Source organism: Mus musculus, chromosome 19 (assembly GCF_000001635.26).
Source record: "Mus musculus strain C57BL/6J chromosome 19, GRCm38.p6 C57BL/6J".
Taxonomy (NCBI): Eukaryota; Metazoa; Chordata; class Mammalia; order Rodentia; family Muridae; genus Mus; species Mus musculus.
In genome coordinates, this window is record NC_000085.6 from 12785900 (window position 1) to 12812128 (window position 26229).

Consider the following 26229-nt stretch of genomic DNA (forward strand, 5'->3'; position numbering starts at 1 on the left):
GGTAAGTGGAACAACTGGACTTTTTTGGTCCCCCTTCCCTTTGTTTCTTTCTTTGAGATAGGGTATCATATAGTGTGGGAAGCCACATGTGCCGTTGCAGAGTGGCGCTGGCTACTGCTGTCCACCATGCATAAGTTTGGGCAAACAACCAATGTGTACATATGCAGTAAAGTTTTTTGCCAAGACACTGCCTGGCCCGGGCGATAATAAGGTTCTGAGAGTATAACCAATCAGATGTGAGACATGCAAATGAGGCATGTTAATGAGGCTCTGTGAGGTACTGAGAGAGTAACCAATCAGATGAGGAACATGCAAATGAGGTATAGTGCATAACCAATCCGGGTGTGAGACACGCCTCTCCTAGGCCTATATAAGCAGCACCAGTTCTGGGCTCAGGGTCTCTTCGCCTCTGCAATCAAGCTCTCCCAATAAATGTGTGCAGAAGGATCCTGCTGCAGCATCGTACTTGCTGGCTAGTCAGGGAGCGCGCAAGAATATAGCCCAGTTGGCTTGAACTCTCTAGATAGTTAAGGTGGATCTGAACTCCTGATCCTCCTGCCTCTGACTCTCAAGTGCTGGATTATCACACCTGACTTCAAATTTGCATGTTTATACAGAATCAGGGCTTGATGGCACTCTTGTAATCCTAACATTTAGAGTCTAAGGCAGAAAGATGCCATAAATTTGAGGTCAGCCTAGGCTGAAACCTTGTCTCAAAAAAAAGATTTATTCTAATTGAAGACCTAGGTTTGGGGACATTGGGGAGGGGGGGGGCCAGAATGATCGTATTCTTTTGTATATTTTATGAAATTCTCAATAAAATTATTTTTTAAGAGCAGAATAAGGACACTAGCAATGAAACAGACGATAATGAACAGCTTGTGAAAGCATTAACATTGGAGGTGTAAAAAAATCTACAAAGGCAGAGAATTCTAGTGATGAATTATACTATATTGTAAATGTTATATAACTGAGATCTTATTATTCTTGTAGTGGTCCTTTCCCTTTTACAAAGCTACCCTAGGTTGTCACGTAATGATGCTTGTCTAGCTTCCATCTACAAGCAAGAGAACCTATAACTAAGTAACAGCTGCTATATATGCCAGATGGCCCTGTTCAAAGTTATCTGATTTCACAAATGCCCAATGAGTCCCAAAGAACAATTACTCATCCAACTCAGAAAAATATCAAATCATTTATTTTTAAGACACTAAATTTAGTGTGGTTTCTTATGTAATGCAATACACCAATTTTAAATTATCTTACGTCTCAGTGGGGAAAGGAGCTCTAAAATCACATCCAACTCACTGATACACTCTTCAAATTCCAAGAGGACAGATGGAATTAAAAACATATCAGAATTAATGAAGGTTTTAGAGTGTTCAGGGGACTTGTTAAACTGGATACATACATATTTTGTTAAGCTAGCTTTTAAAAATCTCTAAAATGACTATGAAGGAATAAAAGTGGCTTAATCACAAAGCCAAAGGAACACACAAACAGCCAATGCAGCCACATTTCAACAACATTTTATGGGACTAAATCCAGACAGTGATAAAAGACTCAGAAAGCCAAATAAGGCAGTAAAGCAAATAAGAAACCCGTTTTAAAGCACCCCAGAGAGGTTAAATAATTGGAGTTACACTGCCATTTCTCAAAATCAGAGTGTAGGGGAAGAAAGAAAAGAACATGTTTTCAAAGTAGTTTGACATTGTTCTGTTTAGGTACATGCCTATAACCCCAGCACCTGGGAGTAGGAGATGGGAGGATTTTGTTTTATTTTTAGGCTAGTTTGGGCAAAAACGGAAGAGATTATCTCAAAGAAGTTTTGATCATAGAGATCCCATGTGTTTTTATTATTTATGAGAAATAAAACACCCCCCACAGCAAGATATGCAAGACGCTGTCTAATTAAAGACAATGAACTGTTTTTCGGAAAAGCCACATCCACGTCACTTTTTTTTTTAAATTAGGACAAGGTCTAAAACTAAACAATGCCAGCTGGGTTCAAACCAACATTCTCCTGCCTGCTGGGACTACTGTGTACGCCACTAGGTTTGCATCAAACTCCTATCTTCAGAAGCTTCCTGCCCCACATTATTCTTGAGAGAAAATAAAGACCAATTCATTCACACACTTCTACTTTGCATTTTAGTAGTTTAGGGAAAAAAAAGAAAATAAAAGGAAAACCAATGAGAGTCCTGTTTTTAACCTACAACTAAAACAAAAAGTAAAATAAGAGTATACAGTACTTAAGAATATCTAGTAATTGTCCTTGTATGCCAATTAAAAGACTGAGACTAGTAGTTTCTGGGTAGCTTTAGGACAGTAAACATTAAATATTAAGGTGTGATTGAATATTTGAAACTTCGCTTTACCTGCAGGAAGTCCAGGGCTAAGTTGGCTAACCACTAATAACCAGTGATTAAATCAACCATTTCACTCAGTAAAGCTTCCAGAAAAATTCAAAAAGCCTGGACTGAGTGAACACAGGTTCCTGGAAGGTGGTCCATCATGGCAGAAAGGGTATGGATGCTCTTTACCTTTTCAGCTGATACTCCTTGCCCTATGCATCTAAATCCTTTCATATTTCCTTTATATTCTGTTTTTCATGTCCTATGAACCACTCTAGCAAATTTGTTGGTCCAATGTAGAAAACGGTATTGGTAGAAAGCACTAGTAGAAAAACCAGGGACTTGAAATTGGCAATGGAAGTGGTTAACAATTCTGTGGGAGCGACTTGTGAAATAGGATGATACTACCCCCAGGTAGGTGATACTGGAACTGGGTATCAAACTTTTTGTTAAAGGCTGTGGGTATTAAATTTAGGTTCTGTTGTTCTTGGTTGCTGGAGACAAGGTTTTACATTTGTAGCTGAGGCTGGACTGGAATTTAGTGGTAATCCTTCTAAGACATCTGAATGCTTGGATTTACAAGTATACGCCATATGCCCACCTAGAAACACTAAACAAAACCCCCATGGTTATAAATACTGATAACACAATGAAATTGTCAACTCAAACTATTATCAAGAAGAATGATTAAGTGTAAGGACCTAGGAAAAAAAGAATGCTGCACTTCTGATGGAAATGTGAATTAGCATGCCAATTTGAAAAATAGGGAGTTCCTCCCTCAAAAGACTAAATACAGTAGAGGAAAATAAATTGTTACACTACAAGCTACCAAGTTTGGGAGATGAATTGGTTATTTCTTTGTCATAGTCCTTCTTCAAGCTTCTTTCTCTGATTCTTGGAATGTAAAGCGAAATACTGTGTAATTTTTGGATGGCAAGGTTCTTATGTTACTACTTATATAGATAGCAACAGATAATACAATAAAGAAAAGGAAGTTTAGAAAGCGTTAAAAAGGCAAAGTTATGAACAGAGTCATATAAACAAACCTTTTTTCAACAGCACAGTAACCCATCATGCTAGCAATTCCAGATTAAACAACTCAAGCAAAAATCATCTCCATAAGTAGTCCAAAATTTTCTTTTAGAAAACTCTTTTCAGATCTGATAGAAACCAACTTCTTAAATCAAAAACAAAAGCAAACAAAACTTCTTTTAGTAAAAACTACTGTAGTTCTCATTACCAAGCTACATTTTCCCTGGGTAGTAAGATCTCCAAAGTGACTTCTGAATAAGGAACAGACCTTCCACATATGGCAGATATTAACACCTTCCAAACAGTAACAAGAACCTTGCTAGACAAAACAAACAAACAAACAAAACCAAAACAACCCCCCAAAGATACCTATCATGTCTCTATCTAATACTTTTACCTGGTATTTGAGATATTAGCTTTACATTCCAAGAATCAGAGAAAAGAAACTCAAGGAAGAAATTTGACAAAAGTCACCAATTCAAGTTATTGATTCCTAATCACACTGCCATTCTTTCAAATATAAACCAAAGTTTTAGATGTGATTTAAACAATTGCAAAGCATACTTCATAAAGAAAACTTCATTTAAGTTACAGAAATATAAAATGTCATATATTTATATGCACAAATATAACATGAATACAGGCACTAAACTATTCAAGTTAAAATCTTAGCACACTTTGCGCACTCTTCTAACTACTAGTTCACCAGTTATTTGTCTACACTTTACTATTATTACATACAATTTTTGTTACTTCTTTTAAAACTCAGACTGGCCTTTAAATTAGAACCTATTACTGATTTTCTAAATTCGAAGGCACTGTATTGTTCAAATCTGCTTGCTGTCCTCTAAATAGATTCCAACTTCTCCAATAGGCCTACTCCATCAAGTCCCCTCTGAATGGAGGACACTGAATAATCAGGCTTAGGTGCAGCGCCCTTTCTGTTAGACTACAGAACAATCAATGGATCTTACCTTTATCAGTTGTTAGTTTTTCTATACACCTGAAAGAAAAAAAAAGTCATGTTAAATGAATAATTTTGTACATTTCCTTTAAGCACAAGTATTTATTTTAGATTCATCTCCAGAATAATAAAGAAAGCATCTATAATATGTTGTTCAAAGCAAAGCCTAACTTTCAGTAGTGGTAGAAATACCCTATCTATACTATCCCCATGTGGTTGCTGATCACTTGAAATAGCTACTGTAACCAAGGAACTCAAATTTTTTAATGTTGATTAACGTAAACTTACAGAGTGGCCACCATAAACAACAGTAAAGAAACAGAATTATCTTCTGAAATAGTTGCTTTTAAACATAAAAAAAAGGAAAATGTTGCTAATTTTATTAAAAGTGGTTATGAAAGAAAATGAATGTGCTTATTTTATACAAGTATAGTAAGAAAGACTGAAATGACATCTGAGACATGCTACCAAGTAGGTATAGTAAAATGCCAGTAACTCTCACTCACTGCTGAATAATGAGGTTTTGTTACACCACTTCCTTTACTTTGTATTTATTGAACAATCTCCCTAAAAAGATTCAATGAATTTTAAGAGTCCTCAAAATTGATCACCAAATCCAATAAACCTCTAAAAAGGCAATCTATACATATCTGAAATAAATGTTACTTATAGCTTACAAATTAAATACAAGTAAAAAGCTCAAAGTTATAAGCCTTAAAAAACAGAGATCCCTACGACTTTAATTTGGGATGGCTTCTATCACATGTAACTGGTAGATAAAGTATTATATATTCCATATCCCTTTCCCAAACTCAGAAGTAAACTGGCTTCCTATTTTTAATCATAAAGATATCAACATAGTGTATAGCAGCAGAAAGACTGCAAATAAACTTAACTAAAAGATGTTTTATGAGAGAACAGCTGTGATTTTTACCTCAATTTAAAAAGCTTAGTACTATGATGACTTTATTCTGTTAGAAACTTCCCAACTGACCCAAGCCAATTGTGAACCACCTTCACTTTAGGAAATGGAGCACTAAAAACATACTTGCTGGATGCCTGAAATGTTTTTTGAAATCATTCAATGTTTCTACTACCATCCCGACTGCCCTAGGATCCCAACCACTTAGGATTCCAGTGCTGTGCAACCGCAGCCTTCTAGAAACAAAGAGCTGTGTTTGTCAATTCAGAATATTCACCACTTCATCCATACTTCTCCACAACCCTTCAAGGGAAACACCAAGAAATGCCACCTACAGGTTTATTACTACTTTTGATGAAAACAACCACCCCACAAAGAACCCTAAACTCCATATATCAGAGATTAAAACACTTTTCTTCATGTGTCACTCAACTGATCCTAAAGACTTTTAAAAATATTCAAATCTAAGTAGTTTAAAAAGACTTTCCAACAACTACATTTTAAGACTTACTTGTTGAGTTTAAAATCTGGAATGCAGATATCTGCTTTTATACCACAGAATAAAGTGAATAAAGACATTTTGCCTCCTATGCTAGTCTTAATTTGATTTTGCTGTATGCACATGGATATTTTAATTTATTAAAAAATGGAGCCAGGCAGTGGTGGAGCACGCCTTTAATCCTAGCACTTGGGAGGCAGAGGCAAGCGGATTTCTGAGTTTGAGGCCAGCCTGCTCTACAGAGTGAGTTCCAGGACAGCCAGGGCTATACAGAGAATCTCTGTCTCGGGGTGGGGTGGGGGAGTGGAAAAGCCAGGCATGGTGGTACATGCCTTTAATCAAAGCACTTGAGAGACTGAGGACAAGTGACAGAAGATATGTCGATTAGGAGGACAGTTTGGTTTCATACAAAATTCTAGGCAAGGACTACACAGTGAGACCCTGTCTTCAAAGAAAGAAATAAACATAAAATCCAATTCAACCAAACACACCAAAAAAAAAAAAAAAAACCCAAAAACTGTAAGAAACAAGCCAAAGGGGAAAAAATTATATCCTCAACCTTCAAACTATTATACCTCCCGTTTCTTGAAGCATATCCACAAGTGAAATGAGGATCATAACTAAAATACGGCAAACAATGAGCTAATTTTTGAATAGCACAAACTTCATATAAATTGGATCTATCTTCTTAACTACTAGCTATTTAGGTCTTTGTGTATAATGCATCTAACATTTAACTTGATGCCTTTCTTCTGAATACATTTTCTGTAATTTTTATTTTCCTGAATTCATATTATGTATTCTCAAGTCTCAAAAATGTCAAGTTGTTATAGAGTCAATTAAAGTATAACCTGTTATTCAGCTGTAAAGCTCTTGCCACAAACTCAAAATTCAAAAGAGGAAATAGCTCTAAAGATGCTAGTGACTTGCTGCTCATGGTCATAAGCCAATGAGCAGTATAAGCAGAGACATCAAATTTTCAGCCTGAACATCAAGTTCAAGCTTTACTTTACTATATAACATGTCTTCCATTAATAACACAAATTTTAGTTAATCCAAATTATGTTTTTGATATTTTAAATGATTTTATGTATTTGGCTATTTCTTTAACTGAAAGAAAAATATAGGTTATTAGGTTATAAGAATTTTGTAGGCAAAAAAGCAGGGATAGGGAAAGTGAGTGAAAAGTTAACCAGGGAGGGAAAAGGATCTGAAAAGAACAAATTTATTATAATAATTTAATAATGCATTAAATTTCTCATCTCCCTTTTAAATGTCATTTTATTTGGAAGAGATTAATCAAGGTCAGAGTTCAGTAAACTGACACTCAAAACTGCATGTCTCAAAGGATAAATAGAATATGAATTTAAAAAATGTGTTGTCAAAGAACATCTGCAAACCAAATGAGTACTAATCAATGTTTCCTTCAAGGTCCTTGAAGACAAGGCCAGATCTAATTCAGCCTTCTACACCCTAGAGGAGTAACAGTACTAGCCCTAGTTACTTTTCAAACAACGACTGCAAAGCTGGAATGTATGTGTTGACATCTCTCTGATTTGTGGGCCACTGAATAAGTGAAATGTGCAAGAAAAACAATGAAAGTTAATTTTTAAGAATCTGATAAAATGGTATAATTGTAAATACATGAGCAAGGGATAAGTCTGAAAGCAAACGGAGGTAGAGATCACCATAACTATAGTACTAGACGAAAAGGAACATTAAGACTGCTTCTTCCTCTTCACAAGAAAAACAGTGATCAAAAGACTAATCCAAGTAATCATATTCATCCAAAATCAACTGTTTCTACCATTGCATTATAAGACTCAAGGTCCATTAGCACTTCCTACGATGTAGGGAAAAGTTAAACACTATTCTAGGTATAATTTCACTTGATTCAGATGTACTTAACTCTCAAGTGGCAGGTTTATGTAAGGTAATATAAAACCACAACACTACAAAATATATACAAAAACACCACTATAAAGTACTCCTGCCTCTGTTAGGCTATCACTCCTCAAAATAACAAGTTGAATTTATTATTTTAGTGTGTAAGACATTGTGTGGTTTATTTAACACACACAAACTCAGGCCATAGAGGTAATTCCCCATATAACTGTGTACAGAGGACACATAGGTTAAAAGATTTTGCCTAAGGAATTTATGCCCAATTAAGATTAATGGTTTACATATTTTCAAGTTTGTGAGATTAAATACATTAAGATTTTTGTAAAAATGTACATACAGCAGTTACAACTTTCAATTCAGCTTAAAAATTTGTAAGGACAGTTTTACTCTCCACAGAACTATAGTTCCCAAGTTTTCTTAAAGAAGTTAACTTCCTTAAGTCACATTCAAAACCCGGGAAAACACTTGTAGCAAAATATGATACACTTGGATTTTATTCCTGAAGTGTCTCATGCAACTGTTCTAAGTCATAGATTTAATTCTGGAGCAAGCTTGTTTTTAAGCTTTAAAAATTTTCTAGGTCTAAGGTAAGCCAAGCCCTTGCACTGTCTCTACTGGAAGGTTGAAGGTTATCTGAAACCGAAATTCCTGTTCTTTGATTTTCTGTCTTTTTCTTACTTGTAAATCAAGTGACATAATACTCTTAAACAGTGAATAACTAATCTGATTAAAACGTGTAACTTATAAACTCATGTACTTAATTATTCTTAAGCATTACTCTAATGAGCAATTTAAAATATTTTTGCTCCTGGCCATCTGTTAAGGGCCTCTAATTAGTTCAAAGTAGTAATTCAGATCAATGTAATTTTAAGAATAAGTACCTACGTTAAAATATCCGCATAAAGAAAAAGTTTATATACTAGTAAAAAGAACTACACATCTAGTTTAGTTGTAGAAAATACTTGTAATTTGCACAACGGTGTTTTCCTCTGACGACCAGACTATTTAGAAGGGCGAGGAAGGCTACTTTCTAAGTGGCTCGAATGCTAAGTTAAGAACAGGTAAAAACACTCTTCAGGGCTAGTATGGTGCGGCTGATTTCCTAACGGGGATGTGATGTAACACTGGAAGCGATAGGCTGACAAAGGGGGTGCAGAAGCCAGAGTGAGGACCGAGCAGGCGGGAGGCAGAGGGCGTGCAGCCTGCACTGGGCGACTTCGGGCGTGGGCTGGCGGCCACAGGCAGTGAAGCAGCCGGAGCCCGGCCGCCAGCGGCGTGACATCTGGCGTGCCGAGCCGGCAGGGGGCAGAGCAAGCAGGGTGTCACGTGGAGCGGGCGCTACGGGAGCCGGGAGGGGAGAGAGAACTAGAGGGGGGTCTTCCCCAACGCTTCAAAGACTGTTACTCACTGGAGTCGCGGACTCTTCTTGCCCTGAGCAGGAGACGGGGGCTTCGCGGCCGCGGGCTGATGCCCTGGGCCGTCGGGAGGCCTGTTGCTGGGGCTGCTCCTCCGCCGGCGGGGATACTCGGCCTTTCTCCGGCGGGACACAGCGGCAGCGGCGGCGGCGGCGGCCGCAGCGGTCCGGCCGCGGTCCCGACCTCCCCTCAGCACGCGGCTGCTCGCGGTCTCTGCAGGCGCCGCCGGCGCCGCCGCCGCGCCGGGCCGGAGCTCCTCCGAAGCCGCGTCGGCCGCCGCTGCTGGGCCCCCTTCCTGGTCCTGCTGCTCCGGGGATCGCGGCTCCTCCGTCTCCCCCGGCATCGGGGCTCGTCCGTCCCCCACCCCTGCGTCCCAGGCGGTGGAGGCGGCGGCGCCCGCGGCGCAGCTCCCCCCGCCCCCCTCGGCTCCCGGAGCGTCCGGCTCCCTCACTCCGGAGCGCCTCTCTCCCCCCCGCCCCTCCGCCCGTTCCGAGGGCGCCCCCCCCCACCCGCCCCCTGCCACTCAAGCCAGCGACCGCCGGCGGCGCGCACGCGCGCACCCGGACGGACACGCAGCGGGCCAATCGGAGGGGAGGATCGGCCCCCCTGGCCCGGCCCCTCGCGGTCTCACACGCAGCAGCGCACTCGGTGCCCTCCCCCACCCCTTCCTCCAACCAATCAGGAAACGGCTCCGAGGGAGAGCGCGAGGTTTCCTTGCCCGCGCGCCCGTTCTCACCGTTAAACGGCTGCGTCTCGCGACAATCCCAAAGTGACCTTTCTCCCCCCCCACTTTGGAGTTCGGCTCAAGCTAGGGGCGGTGGGAGGGGCAGGGCTGGCGAGGGCGGAGGCGAGGACAAAACGCACCGTTCTCAGCCGCGCGCGCACCCCCCTGCCGGCTGCGCGCGCACCTGCCTCCCGGAGGCGCCGCTGTCCCCTCAAGGGTTCTTACTAGCCTAAGAAGTAGCCTGGACGTTATCCCGCCTCCACCCAGACCCCCACCTTCCTGCTCTGGCCTTTCTGTCCCCAGCGCCGCCAGCTCTCGAGGGGAGAAGTGGTAAATTATTTGAGTTGCAGCTTCTCCTTTAAGAAAAAAAAGGCCCTGTCCGTTGCCGGATGAAAGTCTCTGAAAAAATGGCGGCGATAGGATAGAGGCGGGGCCGAGGGGACAGCGCGGGATAGTCGTGAGGCGCACGCGCAGGGCCAACTTCGCCGAGGGCACTCTGGGAGACGTAGTCCTATTTACTCTGCGCTTCCAGAGAAATCATGGGAAACTAGAGGCAGAGGGAAGGCTGGGAGCGTCTATCTGAGGTCTGAGATTACGTTTTAGCGAGGCATTGCTTCCGGGTTAGGTCGCGACGCCTGCGTACAACTGGCAAAAATATTGAGCCAATTACAGGCTAGGGGTCCCTGGGAGAGAATCCTACTTCTTTTAATCTTTTTTTGTGTAAGTGCTCCGAAGTGCCCTCGTCATAGTCTTTACTTACTTCGGTCTGGTCATTTGACGCCTCCTCTGCGACCTGTTAGCTACGCTCCTTTTTATTCCTCCATCTTGTGTTGAGCCTCTCACTTGTGAAGCCCAGGAGGTTAGGGACTCGTTCTGCGTCTGTCAACTTAATTTTAATAAAACGTGTAGGACGAAGTGTAAAGTTGTTTCCTGGTAGGGATGGGGCGCCACGGAATTGCCGTTGGCTGTGGTGCTGGAGCTGGAGAGCCGGTTAGCGTGACTCACTGATTTTTTTGTGGATAAGTTAGCTGTCGCTCACGTTCTCCACCCCGAGGCTGAATGCCTTTGCGGTCTGTAGATGTTTCTGCGGCACAGGAAACACAGTCATAATAGCAGCTCTGACTAGCGTTTACAGCTAAGTACCTTCCTGATGGGGAAAGGGGGCTTTCCAATCGTTCAAACCGCAACTGGTGGTAATGCAGCCTCTTATACGTTTGTATGCATTTCTTTCCCTCTTAAACATTGTTTGCATTCCTTGGGTTGCCTTTTACACATTGCAACCAGGAAACGACTTTCAAGGAGACTCCTTACACTTCGAAGATGCAAACGTCTTAAGTTAAAATCTACACAACAGTATGGAAAGATACAAAGTTTGGAAATCTGATTCAGAATTTTATATTAGCCATTAAATTTTAGACTTTTAAAGAAGTTCATTTTTCTTTCTTCTTTTCCTCCCAGCATCTGGCTCATTTGCCACACAGATAAGGCAAATGTTTTATAGTCTACCGAGTTTTGCGCTTTCAAAGGATTAGTGTCCTTTTCAGTTCTAAAACCCGACGGTATCAGTAGGAATGAATTTTCTAGCGCTGTTTGCAATGAGCACGTTTGGAACAGCACTGACATCCAATGGCTGCTTAAAGTAATACAAAAAGCGAGCCTCTTAAAAAAGGTTTTAGTAAAATGAATGACTTGTTCCTTTTAAAAGATGATCATTACAAAACTATCCCTTTATTCTATTCTTCTAGCCAGTTATTACTCCCTATTCCTGTTAGTCTCTTGGTAAACACTGGGACAAAACCCACTTCACAGGGCCATACTTATAGTTCTTTATATACTGCCTTTTCTAGGCAATTTTCTGTTAAATGCGTTTGTTGTTTGTTTGTTTCCTTTTGAGATGAACAAAGGCACAATAAGATAAAAATCTACCTCTCTCACCTTTTTGGAGAAATTGTGAACTGAGCAGGAATTGTAATTCAGATTCTGGAAGCTTAGTACCCAGTATCTTAAATCTTCTCAATTGATTCTTCCTTATTCTGTAGACGTTTGAATGTTGAATAACTGGATAAACCAGGATCAGAGAATTCAAAAGTGAACCCACTTCTCTTCAACTTTAAAGAATCTATAATCTGGGCCAGTGAGATTGCTTAGCAGATAAAGGCACTTTGCTGAAAAGTCTGATGAATTTCATCTGTGGGACCCCAGTGGTACAAGGAGAGCGCTTTCTTACTCTTACAACTTATGAATGCCTACATGAGCACACACACACACACAATTATTAAAACGTCTGTTTTAAAAAATCACAGTTTGTATGGGAAGTGAGGTCAGCTGTACTAAGTAAGTACAAATAGTGAAATGAAGTTGATGCTATTTAATCAGAAATTTTAAGAAAGGACCTGTACTTCCATGGTCTTCTAGTTTTATAGGAAAAGGAGGAGGAAGAGAAGGAAAGAAAAGGAAGGAGACAGAAAATAGCCTGCAGTGGGCAATGGGAAACTTAAACTTGGAAAACTCTTTAAGTATAAGCCTAAAATTTCTATGTGTGTTCAAGATAAGCCCTTGAATACAGTAGGTGTTTAAATTAAAAAAAGAATTAACTTTCAATTTTTATAGCCACCTTGGCCAATGTAGCATCAAAACTTCAATCTTGCACAACCTGCCTTTTTCTGTTAGCACAATTAAAACAACAAACAAACATATAAAACCCCCCCCCAAAAAAAAAACAAACCAAAAAACAAAACAAAACAAAACAAAAAAAAAACCCTGAGCTACTAGAAAAGAAAAAGTATTCAGCAAATCAAAAGTGAGGAAGTGCTAAGCAAATACAGGAACCAAAAGGGGTCACAGAGGCTGCTTCGCACTGTCTCATTCAGTTCCGTTGTGGTCCTCTTCTTCACCACATGCCAACAAAGTTCTTCACAATCTTCGAGACTAGAGCATCGCAGGTATAGGACAATGGAAGAGCTGGGTGAGTGAAGGGGCCTTTGGAGAAGATGCTCTAAGGAAGTGGGGGCCTGGCTGCCATCCATCCCCATCTGTAATGATGAAGTGTGGTCTAGTCAAACTGAGGATAGGACTGAAAGATTTTTGTTTTCACTTCTGTCCTCAATTCAAACAAGAGTGAGGCAGGAGGAACTATCATTGTTGGGGGAGCTATGGGGTTGCTGTTTGCAGCGGCACAGTTGGCAGAGCGTTGAGACCAGACAGCCAAAGAAACAGAAGGAATTGTAATTGAAAGTGCCTTTTCCCTTGGCAGCTACTGGAGGTCATAGGGCAGCTCTACAGCTTGGAGATATGATACTGGAAGAAAAAAAAAAAAGGATGGGAAAGGAAGAAGACATTAAATGAAGGAAGGGAAGGAGAGAAGAAAGAAAAGGAAACCAGGAGAAAGGGAGGATAGTGCAAGGACAGTGAAATGACCGAGCAGTGTAAAGGGTCTGTAGAGATTGCAAAAGGGCCAGAGTGCTTTCATTTCTCTGTAGTTTACTGTTAGACTACAGGTAGACCATCACTGTAGTAGGTTTTGTTGCTTTTTATTTAGAGAAATCTTGAAGGAGCAGATTGCTTCTCAAGAAAAACAGTCCATCCTTTCACTCTGAGGTAATGAAAACGTCAGTAGAAGTGCCGCTGGGCTACTGTGTCCAGAGAAACCTAGGTCAAAAAGCCTGGAGCTGTAAAGTCTGTCTCCTTGGGGCTCATTTCATATACCTTGGCAACTTTTTATCATCTACATACCTCCCTGTCTGCCTGCCTGCCCATCTGTCCTTCCATCCATCCATCCATCCATCCATCCATCCATCCATCCATCTATCTGTATCACCTATTTATTTTTGTTATCGCTACACAAAGTTACTTTTACCCACTTTTCAAGCTGTATTAATTCCACATTGTGTTTGTAGCTATGCAAAAACTTCCAACAATAATAAGATGCAAAGCTTGTACATTGTCATTAAAAATAATTATTGGGGTTGTGTTTTAAGAACTGGAGAAACAGAGGAACAAAGAAGAGAATAGAAATTATTGAGGGAAAAAAGGGTGTTTTAAATAAATCCTTAACTGTTTTGTCAGTAAAATGTAGTTCAATATTGTGGTTAATGCTGTATCTTGGACTTTGGTATAGAATCCAGATTCTTTTCTATATAATATTGATTATTTATTCTTTGAGAATTTGATGAATGCATATCCTGTGTGGGTATTGGAGGAAATTTGCATTTCTTCATCGAGTTTTACCATTTTTTTTCAGGTAGGATCTTAGTTTTGCTTTATTTTATAGGTCACACACATCAAATTCTCAAAGAATAAGTAACCAATATTATATAAAAAAGAATTGGGTTCTATATCAAAGTCCAAAATACAGCCTTAATCACAATATCAAAGTACATTCTACATTTAATTCAATATTAGTTCAAAAAGTTAAAGGGCAATTAATATTGGGAAAACTTAAAATCTGTAAATAAGTTTAGTGTTTGCAGCAGTTTTCTGAAATAGGTATTATTGTTTTTCTTTAAATAATGAAAACCCAAAATATCTTGTTCACTCTCAGGAGCACCTGACACTAAGTACAATTAAATGGTAATGTTACAGGTTGTTCTTTTATATTAGAAGTGTATTTGTTCTGGTGGCCAGTGTAGTAATACATTTTAAAAAAATGTATAGTTTAAAGAATTTCTGAGTAGCATAGTTGTTAAGGAAATCTTTTTCAGAAATGTAGAAAATAAGCAACTTTGGAAGCTGACTGTAGATAATCCAATTTGCTACAGGTTAATAAACTGCTAGTAGTTACCCCTCAATGGTCTCTTCAAATTGTAACAATTTGCATGGAATGTAGTGTTGCTTGCCTTCAATCCTTATGCTCCAGAGGTGGAAGCAGGAGGATCAAAAACTAATGGTTATTTTTGTTTGTATGGAAAATTTGAGGCCAGCCTAGGCTATCTATGTACGATCCTATCTTTAAAAAGTCAGACATGGAAGGCAGAAGCAGATAGATCTCTATGAATTGAGGCCAGTCTGGTTTATGTTACATAGCAAGTTGTAGCCCAACAAGGGCTATGTACTGAGGCCCTGTCTCAAAAACCAAAATGAAACAAAAGGCAGGTAGTGTCTGCCAGGCACAGTAGTTTGTACCCACGATCCCAGCCAGCACTTGAGACTAGGTTGAATGACTGGCCACAGTGTAAGGTCAGCCTGGGCTACCTTGTTAGTTCCAGGTCAGCTTGGGCTAGAATGAGACCCTGCCTTAACAAACAGCAACAGGACTAAAATCCAAACCCAAGACTTGGGGTGGATTTCTCTTTCTACTTGTGTAGAAATTTTATCAAGGACAGGCTGGCTCAAGTGGGCAAATATTTCCTTTATGCAATACTGCCTTGGATGTTAGTAGCATGTATTCACCTAGAAGGTTTTACCTAAATCTTCTCAATTTAGGGATGAGATGACTCTAACACATGGAGACGCCCAGAGACTTCACTGCCAGTAATCTCATATTTGTCACACCAAAATTAGTCATCTAATTTAAATTTTAGAGTCTGCATGAAGCCAAAGGAGTAGCTTCAGGAGCTGGTGAAATATGTGTTCATTGGAAACAGGAAGTGAAAGTCCTGGTAACTCGTGAGCAGAAAGGAGAGTTATAATAGATTTGGTGAGCTGATGCTTCCGAGGATAACTTCACATCCTCTGCTCAGTGATACTCCTGTCCCATCATGTTTAATATACATGAGTTCTCTTGGTCCAGGAAGGACTCTCATTTCTGATTGGAGTGAAGCTTAGAAAACAGAAAAGAGAATGGTTGCATTCTAACATGCAAAGTGTTGGAATTCTGAAATTCAGAGTTGAGGCTGGCTAATTAGAGTCTGAGATAAAACATTGGCTTTGTTGTTCTGTTTTATTTACTCTAAAACATTCCCAAGATCTTTTATTGTGGAGAATTAAAATATATACAGAATGGGAGATAACAGTTTAATGACTTTGATTGCACCCTTTGTATCAGTTTCAATAATCATTAGCTCTTGACAGTCTTATTTCATATGCTTATATTTTTCCATTAATCTATTGTTTTTAAGAAACTTCAATGATTACATTTCTTATCTGTACATAATTCAGTCTTAATCTACTACAAACAACCATACTAACAGTATCTGACCCACAATAGCTAATAACCTTAATGGCGTTTCCTCAATATCATGAAATAACATTATTACATCTAAGATTATCTGACATCATTTTAATGTTAATATTTTCAAGTTTCTGAGATATTAGTACTTAATATTACTGACTATATACAGTGTTAAATATTCTTTTAAAAATTTAACTTATCTTGTTATGCTTATGAAACTCATGATGAACACTGAATCTGAATTTGGAAAAGGATTTATTTTGCACTTGCCTGTAAATTTTTGATCACACATTCACAAAAATCTCAAACAAATGCTATCGGCAATCTTGTCTGGTTTATTTTTTACATTAAAGTTAATAATCTAAATTGAAATTAGTTATATGTCTCTTTGTTCTCTCTTAATATATATGTACCCCTTCTGCCTGTCTTTCTTTTTTCTTGTCAGTTTATTTCTTGAAGGACAGTTTGGCCTAAAGCTATTAGTTCAGGTTGGTTCTTTCTAAAATGGTATATGAAGGTCAAACTTTTGAGATTAAGCAAGTTCTACAGAAGATTTCTTTTGTGAAAACAAAACAATTATATCTTCTCCTATAATATTGGGAAATACTAATCCTTAGTCTGGGCATGTGGCTCAGTGGCACAGCACACCTTGTCTAGTGTATGTAAGTTCCCGGGTTCAGCATTGTTAAGAGGGAAGACAGTGGGGTGAGACAGTTTTTGAACTGTACATGATGCTATACCCATAAAACCCCAACATTCAGGAAGTGGAGGCAAAAAGATCATTGAGTTTTAGGCCATCCTGGGCTACTTGGTAAATTCTAGGTTGGATTTATAGCTGCCTTTCTTAAAAACTAGACAGAGCAAAACTCTGATCTCCAAATAGGAAATACATGAGCATGTTTTTTCCAATGACATTTAAAGTTCATTTTCTTTATTTGAGAACTTCAGAGCTAGGCAGGTCCTCAGAAATCGTACAATCTAATGCTTTGCAAGCTTATAAAAATGTAATATATATTTTAAAAATCCACTGAAGTTCAAAAACGAACAAAAAGACACAAGTATCTTCACTTGCAATTTGAAAAAAAATATTCTTCCATCCAATTGCTTCATTATGTACATGAAGAAAGACCTTCAGAGAACATGCTGTGCTTAAGATGACTCAGACAATCTGGTGATACTGGCAGCTCCAATGTACAAGTTCACAGTGTTGAGACTGGGATATGATAGCACTCACTGGAGATCTGTGCTCAGCAGCCTGTGAGAACTACACCGCCTCTCTCCTTTATATGAAATGAGAACGGTACATTACCATTTCTCTACCTCAATGTGGTAGGATAATTAAATGCAAACTGTAGGTTTCATATACTATGATTGGCATGGTTAATTTGTAATCATGATTACTGACATTACAACAGAAAGGTATTAGCAAAATTCTTGTGAAGTCTGTTGACTTTCTCCCAAGAAAACTGCAAAAGAAGTCCCAGTAATTTAGATTGTTACATATTGCTTGATTGTATAATACTTTAGTTTTTTTTTCAACCTTTTCTCTCCACATCCAAGAAAACAAACAACAACAAAACCACCAAAATACTTAACAATTTATTGTGTTATGGTTTGGGCTAACCCTTGAGATAGACTAAAAAATCAGGATTAAAATGTTTTACTTCTTGGTATATTTTGAAAAATTGTAATCAAGTTGCTTCTATAAAGTTGCATGAGAGAGAGAGAGAGAGAGAGAGAGAGAGAGAGAGAGAGAGAGAGAGAGAGAGAGATAAAGAGAAAGAGAGAGACACAGAGAGAGACACAGAGAGAGACAGAGACAGAGAGACAGAGAGACAGAGAGATCTGCCCTATCTGGTTAAAATCAATACCTAGAATGTCAGAAACTAAATTGTAGAGAGAGTATGAAATTGAATGCAACCATAGGAAATACCAAATGTAGTCTCCTCAGACATTTTCTGGGATATGCCACACTCCTGAAGTGAGGTAAGGATGGAAGAAGGTATTTGTAAATTTTTTATTATTCAAAACAAGAGAATATTTAAGAAAAAAATAATCCTGGAAACTCATAGATTCTACATTATACCCCTCTTGTGTCCTGGGACATAGATGCCTTATTGGAGGAATTGGAACGCTGCACCTTTCAGGACAGTGAGGAATATTCAAATCCAGTTTCTTGTCACCTGGATCAGCAATCCACAGAGGAGAGCAAGATTCCCCAAACTCCAAAGACCTTGTCATCGCAGGGTAACACAAGTCCCTTGAAGGTAACATTTGAACTATTGTAGTGTTGTAGACAATCAAGTGTGACAACATTTCTAAAAATTGTATTCCACATAAAATTATATTTTGTAAATTATAAATTATATATGTTATATATTAAGGAGAAATATATATTCAAGAAAGAAAGAATATCATTTCAATATTGATTTAAAGATAGTTGCTTTTGGAAAGAGGAGAACTGAGAAAATGACTGTAGTGCTTTGAGTAGATTTGGCTTCTATTCATGTGTTTGAATGTTTGGCCCATAGGGAGTGACACTATTAGAAGGTGTGTCCTTGTTAGAATAGGTGTGTCCTTGTTGGAGGAAATATATCACTGTGGGGGAGGGCTTTTAGGGCCTATGTTCAAGGTCCACCCAGTGCAGAAGAGAGACTCTTCCTGGCGGCCTTCAGATCAAGAACTCTCAGCTCCTTCTCCAACACCATGTCTGCCTAAATATTGCCATGCTTCCTGCTGTCATGATAATGGACTGAATCTCTGAAACTGTAGGCTAGCTCTAAGTAAATATGTTGTCCTTTATAAGAGTGGTCTTGGTCATGGTATCTCTTCACAGCAATGGAAATCTTAACTAAGAAAATGACCATAGAGTAAGCCTTTGAAAATAAGGGCATAATAGCAGAGTATTGCCTGGTACACTCTGACTACTTGATGTTACTTCCTGAACCATAACCTGTTACCAGAGGTGTCACATTATAGTTTGACTGGAGTCACATCCAGTAAGACCAGGGATCACCTGATAGTTTAGATAAGTCTTCTCGGGTGACTCTATACAGCTGTTACTATGTTTGGCTTATTTTCTGTTAAATACATTCAGAAATTGTTTTCATCTAGATAGAGATGGTAAAACTCTTGGCAGTGACTACACACACACACACACACACACACACACACACACAAAACCAAAAAAAAAACCAAAATGCCCTAAATCCACCAGAGATGATTTATTTGAAAGCCCAGAGATCTGTTGTGTTAATTTATGATTGTTAAAACTATTAAGTACATATTTGCTGAGATGTGTATTCTCTTCCTTTAGATAATTGTGCACAATGCTTAATTGCGACTGAAGCTTGCTTAATGAGAATGCAATTATAAGACATTGAGTGGATATCTTGTATTTATGAACTATGATGTTCTGGTTCACTTTTGGGTACTCTCTACAATGAGTATCCCAGACCTGGAATTTGAGTGCAGGAATAGCTACTTTCCAGCTTTTCCCCAGAATGCTTATCTGATTCTGTACTAGAGAGTGATATGTTTTGAAATGATTCAAGTATACTCATAGCATCTTTTTTATTTTATTTTATTTTTTTAGATTTTATTTATTTATTTATTTATTTATTTAACAGATATTTTCTTTATTTACATTTTAAATGTTATCACCCCTTTCCTAGTTTCCCCTCTGAAAATCCCCTATCACCTCCCCTCTCCCCCTACTCCTCAACCCACCCACTCCCATTTTTGGCCCTGGAATTCCCCTATACTGGGGCATGGAACCTTCACAGGACCTAGGGCTTCTCCTCCCATTGATAACCGACTAGGCCATCCTCTGCTACATATGCAGCTAGAAACACAAGTTCCACCATGTGTTTTCTTTGATTGGTGGTTTAGTCCCAAGGAGCTCTGGGGGTACTGGTTAGTTCATATTGTTGTTCCTCCTATGGGGCTGCGAATCCCTTCAGCTCCTTGGGTACTTTCTCTAGCTCCTCCATTGGGCATCTTAATGGAAGACTGCATGGATTCCTCGACTGCAGTATCATGCAGCAGCCTCATAGTCTTGAGATAAGACCAATCATCACATTCTTTCACCCTGAGTCTGGTAGTGACTTCTCACCTCATTTGCAGTAGAGGCCACAGTGTTGGCACTGACTTTTGTGGATGACCACATCTTTGTTTACTTGCGTAAGACCTGAGCTTTTGCTTCTTTTTCTGACAGCTCATTGATTTCCTTTCACAGAAAACTTTCAATTGTTTTTGAAGTTTTATTATTAATATTTTCTTTAATACATTAATTTGACTATGACTAACTCCAAAGCATCTTCTTGATCTAGTTCAGACAGAGTATCAGTCACAATACCTTTTCATGATAGTACTCAGGGAGATGGCTCTGAAGTCTAAGAGTGAGAACATAAGCTAACCTCTCTGGTCTTAGGTAGTAGCAGAAGAAATCTGCTAGTCAGTCTGTATGCTGCCATGCTGTGGTCCATGCGATGCATACCTGGAACATCTGGGGTCAGTAAGTAGTGAGAAAATCACACATACAATCATAGGGATTAGAGTTTAGTATTGTTATTCCAAATACTATACTATGAATGGTATGAAAGCAGTTGGCTTAAAGCAAAACGGAAACCAAATCTTCAGGTCTCATGCTCAGCTGCAGGAAGTGTTCTTGCAGATCTCTGTGAGATACACATGTCCACTTCTAGCAAAGCACTTTTGTAAACATTTCTTTGCTTCTTTCTCTCTCTCTCTTTCTCTTTCTCTCTCTCTCTCTTCCTTCCTTCCTTCCTTCCTTCCTCTCTCTTTCTCTCTCTCTTTCTTTCTCTCTCTTTCTTTCTTTCTCTCTCTCCTTCTCTTTCTCTCTTTCTTTCTTTCTTTCTTTCTTTCTTTCTTTCTTTCTTTCTTTCTTCCCTTCTTTCTCTCTCTCTTTCTTTTCTTTCTTTCTATCTTTCTTTCTCTCTTTCTCTCTTTCTTTCTCTCTCTCTTTCTTTCTTTCTCTCTCTCTTTCTTTCTCTCTTTCTTCTCTCTCTCTCTCTCCCCCCCCTCTGTTCCTCTCTCTTTGTCTCTTTTTCCTTGTTTTTGCTCACTTTCAATTCCACATTTTCTTCTGCTTATATGCAAGGTGGGAAGAGTAGACTGTCTTTGAAAGTCATCAAAATATGCTATATTAACTCACTGTCATCAGAGGTCTCAATTAGAAAATCAGAACATTCCAAGCTTTTTGATTTATTTTTTTACCCGATGTACAGCATCAAAATAAAACCTCTGGAAGTTCATTTGTTCATTATCTTGTTAAAAAAATAAAACAAACAATATCACTAATATCAGTACAGTAAGTTGAAATAGTTTAACAATGAAGATAGTAAAATTTTATGGTAAGAATAAGAAAACAGATTGTGAATAGCATCACAATAAAGTGTTCTTACCAACTTAACCCCAATAGCAGAAATGTGTCAGAAGAAGAATGTAAAGTGCACAGAATTCTCGACTTCATCAAAACACACAGCAGCATTTTGTCCCTCAAAACTAAAACTATTAAGACTGGCAAATATTTTGGCTGTTACCCTCTGGCTTTTGAAAATGTCCAACCTCTGAAAACTCATTTCCTAAAGCTTAGGTTGCCTTATGTGCAAAATCAGCTGGAGATCTGTAATCAAATTATACAAGCAAGATAGATCGAAAAAGTGTTTGTTAACAAAGTACAATTGAGCAGCTCTAATTTTTCCTAGCAAAAACCAAAAGAGATCATGTAGCTAAATTGCTTAATTTGAAATCATGTTTCTGAAAAATATTGACATTGATGGATTTTGGCTTTATTTTTTGGATACATTTATAAACCAATAGAAGTCAGTGATTTTGCTCTTATCCATTTTTTACAAACTGTGTTAAAAAGAATCACAAATAGAGGCAACTTCAAAGTTTGGCTTATTAAAATATTAATGCAGAAAGATGCTGTGAGTGGAGGTGGATAGGGAAGACACGTGGGAATATTGTTTTGGACAAAGTAGAAGGGGGACAATAAATATGGAAGTACTGAGGGGTGAGCAGAACCCAAGAGAGGAAGGAGGATGGAAAGAAAACAAATATTGTATTTTATGACATATGTGTCTTTGGTGTATTCTGTAAATTATATAAAAACAAAAGGACTTGTGTGTGTGTTGGGGGGAACCACAGGGGAAGGAGACAGGAGGGTTATGGGCGGGGAGATGCAAGCAGAGCACACTAATATACATGCAGGAAATGGGCCTAGTGAAGCCCAGTGTTTTGTGCACTAAGAAATTAACCAGAAGAAGGCATTTTTCTGACTGTGTATACACATTTTAATAAAGAAAGCAGAATTAAGAATATGTTTCACAGAGCAGAATGTGCCCTGAATGTTCAGGTTCATCAGCATTAGGGGTATCACTTCACTATTAAAACAATTGTGCCCTAGAAAAAAGTACAAGTTGGCTGGGCAGTGGTGGCACATGCCATGCCTTTAATCCCAGCACTTGTGAGGCAGAGGCAGGCGGATCTCTGAGTTCGAGGCCAGCCTGGTCTTCAGAGTGAGTTCCAGACAGCCAGGGCTACACAGAGAAACTCTGTCTCGGGAGTTGGAGGGGAAGCACAAGATAACAACTTCAAATGTACTAACTATAAAATGTAGCTTTGGATAATATTACAAACTAAAAAGTGACAGGACTCAGCTTCTTCCAGCCTTCCCCTAATTCAACCACAGGAGTTCCTGACTTCTGCCCATTGGTAGGGTTTAAGTATCTTCTTTTGTCTCAGTCAGCTGCTTGTTGGGCCTCTTGGAGGACACACAAGCTGAGGAGGAGGGTAACACCATAGGGAGACAAGCTGTCTCAACTAACCCAGACCCCTGAGATCTCTCAGACACTGAGCCACCAATCAGGCTGCATATGCAAACTGGTACAAGACCCCTGACCCATATACAGCAGAGGACTACCTGGTTTGGCCTCAGTGGGAGAAGAGGCGCCTAATGCTCGAGAGACTTGAGGCCCCAGGGAGTAGGGAGGCCTGGTGGGTGTGTGGGGCAGCATCCTTTTGGAGATGGGGGGGGGGGGGAGAATGGGATGAGGAACTGTGGGAGGGCCGACCAAGACTGGGATAAGGACTGGACTGTAAAAAAATAAATAAATAAAAGCAATAAAAAAGTGACAACTATAGATATTTTAAAACATAAACATTTTAAAGAAAAATTCCCAAATCAAAATATTAGAAGCAGCAATAACCAAGTTTCCAATTAAGGTAAGTGTCTATATGTTGAGCATAATTCTTTTCTTATGTGGTTTTATATATATTTGTGTGTGTGTGTGCCAACGTGTGTGTGAGCGTGTGCATGAGTGTGTGTGTTGTTTTAAATTATTTTGGGTAAATTGTTATAGAAATCTCTCCAGGTATGTTGGCTTGCATGTGTTATCGTGAGGAGCAGAACTTCAAGGCCAGCTTCAGCTACATAGCAACTTTGGTGCTAGCCTGGGCTACATGAGGCTCTGCCTTGGAAAAATTTAAAACATAAGGCAAAGAGATTTTGATCACAATTATTGTTGTTGCTACTACAATTATTTTAAGACAGTTACCAAGGCTGGCCTCAAAATTGCAGTCTTCTTGCCTCAGTTTTTCAAATGCTGGGCCTAAAACGTAAGAGCACGAGCCACCACACCTTGTTCTTGATTGAAATTATTTTGTAGGTGCCCTAATACAATAGAACCAAGTTGTTTGACTAGTAATATGTACGTCATTAGGGAATTATGGTACATTATGGTACATATATTTGAAATCTCAATTCTAGTGATATACCAGAACCTGAGTGCTTGAGTTCCAGACTAGATTACACAGAGTCAGATTCTCTTTCTCACTGTCTCTCTCTGTCTCTGTCTGTCTGTCTGTCTGTCTCTCAAAATTAAAACTTTAGAGATCAAACCACAGGAACTAATTCTAGAACTCTCCTTTCCTCTTACAAGTGTCTCAGTTTGAGCTGTCTGATGCATGATTGCCACCTGCAGATCTAGCCCCTCTCCCTGCCTTGCAGGCCTCCCTGGCCTCCCTGCTTCCCAGCTGTCATTCCCTTTCAGACCTTGCACAGGGGCCACATTTCCCTGATACCCATTTGCTTTCCTTACCTCATGCACGGCATTGTTCAAGTGTCTTCTACTCAGTGCGTTTTCCCACATCCATGCATCATAGCAGCTATCTTCATACTTATTATTACTCCTTTATACTCCCTTATTACACTTTTATACTTATTATTTTATACTCCCTGACTAACTTTTAAATCTGCTTCTTGTCAGTAGAATGCAAGCTCTAGAATATTCAGTTTTTGTTTTATTATTTTAGGTTTTAAGTAATATAGGCTGACTTTGAGCTCTTTGTGTAGGAGTGGATGAGATTGAATCCTGATCCTGCATCCAGCTCCCAAGTGCTGGTGTTATAAGAGTATACTAGCACAGCAAGTTTATGTGGAGTTAGAATTAGAACCCAGTGCCTCTTGGATGCGAGGCAGGCACTCCACTTCATTTCCCAGAGTATTTGGTTTTAGTGTGATTGTCTTATTTTGTGGTTTGGGTACAACATCCTATGCCCTGGAACATAATAGTCACTAAGTAAGTTTGTGTTAAATGAGTAAATAGATGAATTGCTGTCCAGCCGCATCTTTGGTTGACACATTATTACTTTTCATAAGTCAAGGTTGTGATTTAGCCTTCCCTTAGGCACCATTGTGTTTAAAGTGATTTTCCCTGAGCCACCGTGTTACTTTATGCTTCCTATCTGAGGATGACACATCTCTTTATATCTTTATTTTTAAGGCAGGGAGGGTAGTAACCTTTCAAGTGCCAAATTCTGTTTAGAATTTGGTTTTTCTCTGTATAATAAAAGGTAATTCTGGGCTGGTGAGATGGCTCAGCAGGTCAGAGCACCCAACTGCACGTCTGAAGGTCCTGAGTTCAAATCCCAGCAACCACATGGTGGCTCACAACCATCCGTAATGAGATCTGACTCCCTGTTCTGGTGTGTCTGAAGACAGCTACAGTGTACTTACATATAATAAATAAATAAATATTAAAAAATAAATAAAAGGTAATTCTACCTTTGGAAATGCTTAAGCAATATGCTAGTTACTTCTTTTATTTATTATTATTATCATCATCATTATTATTACTATTATTAGCTTTGAGATAAGCTCTCACTATGCTGCCCAAACTAAGCTCATACTAATGCATCTTCTATCTCATCCTCCCAAGAAGCCTAGACTACAAGTGTGAACCAAAATGTCATTCTGGTTATCCCCCTTGGCAGCTATAAGCCTAAGCCGCCCTCATTCTCCATGTTGATAAGTTACAGCATTCTAACACAAATGCCATTTGTTATTCTTTTCTGTCACTTACTTCTTAGGTGCAGCTCGTGTATGCAACCAATATCCAGGAGCCCAATGTCTACAGGTATGCTTTGGTGTCTAATAAATAACTTCACAATTAAAAGTTATCAGGTAATTTATTATTAATAAGTGACAAATTCTTTTTTTTTTGTTTTTTGTTTTTTGTTTTTGTTTGTTTTCTGAGTCAGGGTTTCTCTGTATAGCCCTGGCTGTCCTGGAACTCACTTTGTAGACCAGGCTGGCCTCGAACTCAGAAATTCGCCTGCCTCTGCCTCCCGAGTGCTGGGATTAAAGGTGTGCGCCACCACACCTGGCTGACAAATTTGTTTGTAAAGATTATTATTGGATTTCATCCATAGTACGCCTCTTCCCAGAGCCTTTGAGTGGAGGCAGAACCCTTCTACAATGACTTGGCAGCCTCTCAAGGTACCTCGTTTCCAGACAGGTGTCCAGGCTCGGGGTTGGGAGTATCTCTGCATTTTTAAAAATCACCTAAAAAGGATAAAAGTTTCAGAATTAGCATAGAGTTTTGGCACTTCACTTCCGGATGTCATGCAACAGAACTCAAAGGTGAAAACACACCTGAAGAAACTTAAGCAAGGGTCCAGCAATATCAGTACAAGGACCACGGCTATATGAAGACAGCAAGGGTCCATCACAGACACCTGAAAACATAATTCTACTTTCCAGGTCTGCTCAAAGGTTAGGTAGGTGGTGAAAGGAACATTTAGTAAGTGTTACACATGGAATAGATTCACTTGCTAAGTCATTTCTTCAAACCAAAGCAGATTAGTAATCTAAAATAAATCAGAAACAGAAAGGCCACCTCGTTTGTGTTTGCCTCTTTAATCATAACACACACAAACACACACACACACACACACACAAAAGAAACTAGAACCTTTTCTTAAGGATTTGTGCTTGTC

At 39.3% G+C, this 26229-nt stretch overlaps 2 protein-coding genes and 1 long non-coding RNA gene across 7 annotated transcripts in view; 1 reads left to right on the plus strand and 2 right to left on the minus strand.

The window, feature by feature from the left end:
- Positions 1 to 10224, minus strand: part of Gm44505 (predicted readthrough transcript (NMD candidate), 44505) — a 32596-nt gene extending 22372 nt beyond the window's left edge. Inside the window, exons 1-2 of the long non-coding RNA NR_024093.1 lie at positions 9085 to 10224; positions 4361 to 4389 (exon numbers count right to left, since the gene is read on the minus strand). This is a non-coding gene — a long non-coding RNA (predicted readthrough transcript (NMD candidate), 44505). The remainder of the gene's footprint in view (positions 1 to 4360; positions 4390 to 9084) is intronic.
- The window catches only part of Zfp91 (zinc finger protein 91), a 29185-nt gene extending 18961 nt beyond the window's left edge, over positions 1 to 10224 (minus strand). Inside the window, exons 1-2 of the mRNA NM_053009.3 lie at positions 9085 to 10224; positions 4361 to 4389 (exon numbers count right to left, since the gene is read on the minus strand). Of these exons, the coding sequence (NP_443735.2) occupies positions 4361 to 4389; positions 9085 to 9434 (379 nt within the window). The 5' untranslated portion in view covers positions 9435 to 10224. The remainder of the gene's footprint in view (positions 1 to 4360; positions 4390 to 9084) is intronic.
- Lpxn (leupaxin) overlaps positions 9988 to 26229 on the plus strand; it is a 37927-nt gene continuing 21685 nt past the window's right edge. The window contains exons 1-3 of one of the 5 annotated variants that reach the window (XM_030250687.1): positions 9988 to 10145; positions 18034 to 18191; positions 25321 to 25367. Coding sequence is in view for 1 of the 5 variants with exons in the window: in NM_134152.4 (NP_598913.1) it covers positions 12768 to 12780; positions 18034 to 18191; positions 25321 to 25367 (218 nt within the window). In the remaining 4 variants the exon portion in view is untranslated. Of the gene's footprint in view, positions 10146 to 10293; positions 10400 to 10460; positions 10536 to 12679; positions 12781 to 17732; positions 17911 to 18033; positions 18192 to 25320; positions 25368 to 26229 lie in introns of those variants that run through there. The other 4 variants (NM_001361971.1, XM_030250689.1, NM_134152.4 and 1 more) reach the window with 4 other exon arrangements.